Source organism: Pinus tabuliformis, chromosome J, assembly GCF_031772625.1.
Source record: "Pinus tabuliformis cultivar Carrire ecotype Pingquan chromosome J, CPIR1, whole genome shotgun sequence".
Taxonomy (NCBI): domain Eukaryota; kingdom Viridiplantae; phylum Streptophyta; class Pinopsida; order Pinales; family Pinaceae; genus Pinus; species Pinus tabuliformis.
Genome location: NC_142295.1, coordinates 1,060,603,243 through 1,060,609,290, shown reverse-complemented (window position 1 = coordinate 1,060,609,290; position 6,048 = coordinate 1,060,603,243). Strand labels below are relative to the sequence as shown.

Genomic DNA, 6,048 nt, shown 5'->3' with positions numbered 1-6,048 from the left:
GTTCATATATCAGTGATGTTATTGTCCCATAATACCGTAAGACTGAAAGATTCATATCTGGTTTGAATTTCGATGATAGTGCTGGCCTCACATTCTGCTGGACTCCACATTTTCTGAAAGGCCGGGAACATATTTTGCATTTTAGATGCAATTGTTGGTTGTCAAATATGTCTTATACATTATTTTTATTGGACTTCATGCCTGCAGAGATATTTACTCTTGGCTACTTCCCCAGCCATGATAGAGAAAAGGAGCCCAAACACTTGTGAGGCTTCTTCCTCTGCATAGGTGGTGTGTCAGAATGGGTGCTCTTTTTGGCAGACATTTGAGTAACGGTCTTCCACCAATATAAGATTCTGGTATGCAAGTATAATTTCAACATAGAATTGCCTACATGAACTTAGACCTGAACATTGCCAGAGAATAGAGACTTCAAAGCTAGTTCTTCAAGCGCATGTAATATAGATTCATTTAGAAAAAGGATGTGTGAAGACAATTGTAATGTTGATGATAGACTTTGATCACCGTATTGAGGAACTAACATTGTGCCCGAGCCCTACTGGCTTGAGAGTTTTGACAGGGTTTGTGTCTGACTAATATAGTCAATGAAGGTGAGTATTGAATAGGTTCTGATTGGACCACAAAACCATGATGAGTCTCAATGGTTCCTCAGCAAGGCATCAACCAAAACAATGCAGGAATTACACAAGCCTTTCAGGATGCTCTCTAAAGAAACATGAAACTTCTAATTGTGTTCAGCAACGTTTCTATTGAAGGTCAAGTTGGCTCATGTAAAGCAAGGGAATTTTTGCATCTTCAACAGCTTCACATTGTCAAAGACAGCCGTATTTTCTTGTCCAATGTAGGAAGAGAAAGAACACTTACAATGCAATATATTCATAAAAACATACTAAGAAATGATAGTTATCAAGATAGAATCTGAATTCAAATGTGGATACCATACAATACAGCAAACAATTGGCCCACAAAACTACAGTTCAGAAAATTCAGGAGCATACATATTATTAAAGCAAAAACATGCACTTCTTCAAATTTATTGAAAAAAAATAGGTATGTGGATAGTCCAGACTAATTTTATCAAAAATTTTAATGATTGGATAACATAAACCCCTACAAAAATGCTCAAAGGTCCGTTGAGCCTTCTGATGCAATCCCTTCAAGAAATGTATTTTCTTCAGCAACCTTCGCCTTTGTATCATAATAATTTTGAGATTGAGTCCAATGCCGAGTGAAAGGATCATACCCTACTTCACCTGCTTTAATATTAAGGTCTAGAGGCTTGATCTCAGAAGCGTTCTTGGAATTTTCAGCCTTGTTTTTCTTATTCATTTCTGCTAGCATCAAGGCTTTTGCATCATTGCTTTTGCTCTGAAGAGAAAGGACTTCTAGTTCCTTCAATCTCACTTTAATTCTCTCAACTTCTGAATAATCATGCCTGCTTTCCGCCAGCTCCATCTCTCTTCTAACCCTGTCCCTTTCAGCAGCCACATTCGATGGCCTTTTGGAAGCCAACTTCTTTTCCTGCAACATTTGTTTTACAGTTTCTGCAGAATACACAAATTGATTTATCTTTTTTAGCGCATTTATTTTTTCCTCAACTTCTGCTCGACTAATCATCCGACCACCACTGCGTTCTACTTCCCATCCCCAATCTAAAAAATCTTTCTCAAGTGGAGGTGAATCAGATACCCTAGCCATCTGTCATCTTGCTGCACTACTCTCGCTACCCCAGAAACAATTCAAATACTTGTATGTGGTGCGGTTCTCAAACTTGTATTGTTTATCAGGGTCTGTCACATCAACAATTTTTACCATGCAAAGACGGTAAGTACTCTGTCCTAACTCGGACATTCCTATCCCAATTCTTACAAAGCAGCCCACAATGATATTCTCAGAGAATGGTTCCATAAACCACTTGGAAAGTTTTGATCTCCTTATTGTTATGCTTCTAATATCTTCAAAGCTGGGAGTGTCAGCAGAGCCGAGACCATCACCATCACTATCTAATTCTTCGCCACTGCTTCCACTTCGTTCTCCTTCACCAGAGGATGACAAACTAAGGCTCGGACTCGCATGAGATTTTCTTCTACTAGGTGACGAATCCCGCCCCTTAGATGAACCAGTATTATCTTTCCGCTTACGTTGAATGTCAGAATCCTGTGCTTTCTGCCACCTTACTACCAATTCACTCAAAGCATTTTCTTTTACAGACCTTGTCGATTTCACAGAAGAGCGCGTCCATGAAGATGGAGGCCCTGTTTATTTCCGTTGTTGATTTCTAATCTCATTTTGGCAAGCCCTTTTATGCATTAAATAATTATCCCTTGCTTCTGCTCGTTCTGCCAAAATCAACTCCCTGTCTAGTTCAGACATTTTCCCAAGCTACTCCCTATCTTCATGATCTTTGTATAAATCACTTCCTATGGATAATTCGCTATCGGAATCATCACGGCGACCCCTGTCATCATCATCCTTGTCACCAAAATCAAATCTCTTTTTCAGGGGCATTCTTGACCCAGAAGCCTTCCTATTTGTTGTCCCAGCATCATCTGAATCATCGTCATCAATGTATTTCGAGTCACTGCCATCATCTGAATCAGAATCTTCTAGTCTCCCTTTCGCAAGATTTTGGTTTTGCTCTCCATCATTGGTAGATGTTCGATCAGTTGCTTCTAGCAGCAAATGCTCCAGTTCAGCCATAACTTTTTTTCCCCTCTAAACACCCACACTGATTGAATAGTCCTTCGTTCCCTGGCTAGAGCAAAGACTTCAAATACCACTCCTCAATAATCTCTAGATCTCTACATTTGGGTGAATCACCAGCTACATTTCCCAAAGACCAAACGGCCTATATTCAAGATAAATCAAGGCCGGCGACATAAGAATACAAGGAAGAAAACTTGTAAATGCAACTAATGTCAATTGAGTAACATAAATGGATGGAAAGGTCCAAAATGCAACCTTTTCTCTGACATCATCACTAGCAACACTAAGAAGTTGCACAAACTTGGGCACAGCTCCATGATCAATCACAACTCTGGTATGCTCTGAGGTTCCTGACGCAATATTTGTTAAAGCCCAGGCTGCCTCAAACTATAATATGAACAATTTAAAACGATATTAGATTACCACAATATAATGTCAATTCAATACTTAGAATCTCAACTGAAAAACAGATCATACCTGAAGCTGAGGGAAATCATCCCTTGCAAGAAACTCTACAAGTCGAGGGACCACACCCGCAGCAATAACTTCCTCAATTAGAGGACTGCGTTCTGTCACATATATTTTTTCAGATGGCCATTTCCTAAAGACAAAAAAAAATGGTAATAAAGATACATATACTCAAGACTGTTACCAATAGAGAGAAGCTTCCTGAATTGAGTTGATGCTTCTAACTGCATGGTGGGATCATCAGACCAGACCCCTACTACCATTGCAGGAAGACTCTCCAACTGTAACATATCCAACATAATCTTAGTAAGACTCCCTTGTTATATTTTGGCTATAACATATTTGGGCTTAAGTTAAGTCATTATTTATATGTAATTGATGCACAATTGTAAATAGAAATTTAAACCCATTGTCCTTGCATGTCCCACAATTGGACATTACTTGTCATGCAAGTTGCAACGTGTTGTGTTCCCTTTAAAAACATGTTATAAAGTAAGCAATTTCAAAAAATAGAAATTTTAGCTGAACAACCAATGAGATCATTGTTCAATGGTGAATGCAATGGAGTTTCAGGCGACACACCAAAGATCTAGTCTTCCACAGCACCAATAAACGGTTGGGACAAAATTTAAGCACTGTCTTATTTTTATGGAAATAGCAACTCCCTGTTTCTGCAGCTTAGCAAAACAAAAGTGATTGTGATGCATGGTTCATCTTAGAAGACCCCAAAATTGGGCCACTTGCAATGCCTGACATAGTCTAGCCCAAATGTAATCCTTCTGGAATTTAAAGGAAGCACATATCCCCATTTGCATAAGTCCATTTTTTGGATTGGAAAACAAACTTTCTGGGCACCCCAATTGAATTTGAACTATGTGTACAAGTTTCCAGGACAGTTGAACTGGGGAGATGGGAGGAGGGGTGTTTAGAACGACCAGAGCACACCCCCAAACATTTCATGGGTTGGCCTGTTGGGGACTCATGAAATAGAACTAATTTACTGCATAAATATCAATTTTTACTGGTTCTAAGTTGCTTTTTTTATTGCACTTGCCTTTCTAGGGGAAGTGGATTACATATACATATATAGTTTACTGCATAAATATCATTTTTTACCTGCCTTTCCATAATTTATTTTTCCAACCCCTATCCGAAGTACGGCTGTCAGTTTCTCCCATATCTTCCCTCTCTTTAGTGGTTGGGGATTCAGTATGAGCTGAGTTCTATTACTTCTATCATTTTCAAATGTTTCGATCATTTCAGTCTTGAATGCTGCAAAAATTATTTGATCATAAACATCATCGATCTCATAGAGGTCTTTTATGGTGTCAGGACCAGATGCTATTCTCAGGTCTTTTCTTATCACCTGGCCTAAAGGGGATGTCTCATTTTTCATCCATCGGTCTTGGCATGATCATCTTTATTCTCACACTATTTATATGATCATTTTCTGGAGGAAGAATGTTACAATCTTTGCAATAGCAGAAAAGTCCAGTCCCCTTACAATACATGGTCCTTACAATGAAACGAACATTACTATCTCAATTAGTTCAAAAGAACCCTTAGACTTGTAAAGAAAGCACATTGAACTTAGAGATGGCAAATTTCAAAAATTTGAGAAGTACACATATCACAAACCAAGTATGCGGAAAAGCGTGAGAATATAACAAACCCTAACTATACAATTAATACTGACCAAAAGTCATAGAATAATAAATAGCACATGATATTCAAACCAAGTAAAATCAAAGTCCTACCAGAAATCTAAATATTGCCCTAAAGAAAATTTTATATTCATAATTAAAAAAAGGGCGTTACAGAACAGGCAACGAAACCCTAAATGGCCAACTCAAATTTATATTAATGTAAGTACAGACACTGACAAAACTGTGTAGATATAAGCTACTGAAAGAATGAAAAGACACCAGATTTCTAACAGAGATGAGAAACAAATACAGAACAATTAATGATTGAAAAAACTGAACTTTCTATAGGGAAAGAGTTAACGAACATTGTCACAAAAACCGAGTTTGAGTAAATAAATGGAATTTTATCTAATTGTCTGAAATGATAATTACCTGAATCCAAAACATCACCGAATACACAGACACCATTTTCAAAGAAAGAAAAAAATATATCTCGCAACAAAAACTGGAACTCTCTGGATTTCAGCTAAAATAACTAGAAAGTGGCGAAGAACGTCTAAACGAGTGGCACAAAAATACACATAAAATCAGATGTTAACACATACCTAGCTGACCTGAGACGAAACAAGGCCGAAGACCAGACACCTGAACTTGTAAACAGACTGACTCTGTCTCATGAAGCCCTAGCTCGCATACCTCCAGAGGAAACATCCCCGAAAAATAACTCTGAAGACAGAGAGGCCATTGGGTTGGGAGACAAAAGGACAGTGTGAGGATCAACGACCAAACTTTGTTCAATCATCTAACACCACAAATCCACGATCAACAATAGGACACGACATCGGTTGGGGAAATTCATTTCAAAGGGAAACGCCTTACGGCGTAGCTAGATCTCTACATTTGGGTGAATCACCAGCTACATTTCCCAAAGCCCAAACGACCTGTATTCAAGATAAATCAAGGTCAGCGACATAAGAATACAAGGAAGAAAACTTGTAAATGCAACTAATGTCAATTGAGTAACATAAATGGATGGAAAGGTCCAAAATGCAACCTGTTCTCTGACATCATCATTGGCAACACTAAGAAGTTGCACAAACTTGGGCATAACTCCATGATCAATCACAGCTCTGGTATGCTCTGAGGTTCCTGACGCAATATTTGTTAAAGCCCAGGCTGCCTCAAACTATAATATGACCAAATTAAA

General features: G+C 38.3%; 1 protein-coding gene and 1 pseudogene across 1 annotated transcript; both read right to left on the bottom strand.

Annotated features, from left to right (window-relative positions):
* Positions 1-1,143: 1,143 nt before the first annotated feature.
* Positions 1,144-2,721, bottom strand: LOC149230620 (protein RTF1 homolog pseudogene; annotated as a pseudogene).
* Positions 2,722-2,776: 55 nt separating this feature from the next.
* On the bottom strand, positions 2,777-5,309 carry LOC149230619 (importin subunit alpha-2-like). The gene is made up of 5 exons (XM_089381361.1): positions 5,274-5,309; positions 3,421-3,476; positions 3,205-3,328; positions 2,983-3,114; positions 2,777-2,869 (listed from the first exon to the last, which is right to left on the bottom strand). The coding sequence occupies exons 1-5, from the start codon at positions 5,307-5,309 to the stop codon at positions 2,777-2,779; spliced, it is 441 nt and encodes a 146-aa protein (XP_089237487.1).
* Positions 5,310-6,048: the final 739 nt, after the last annotated feature.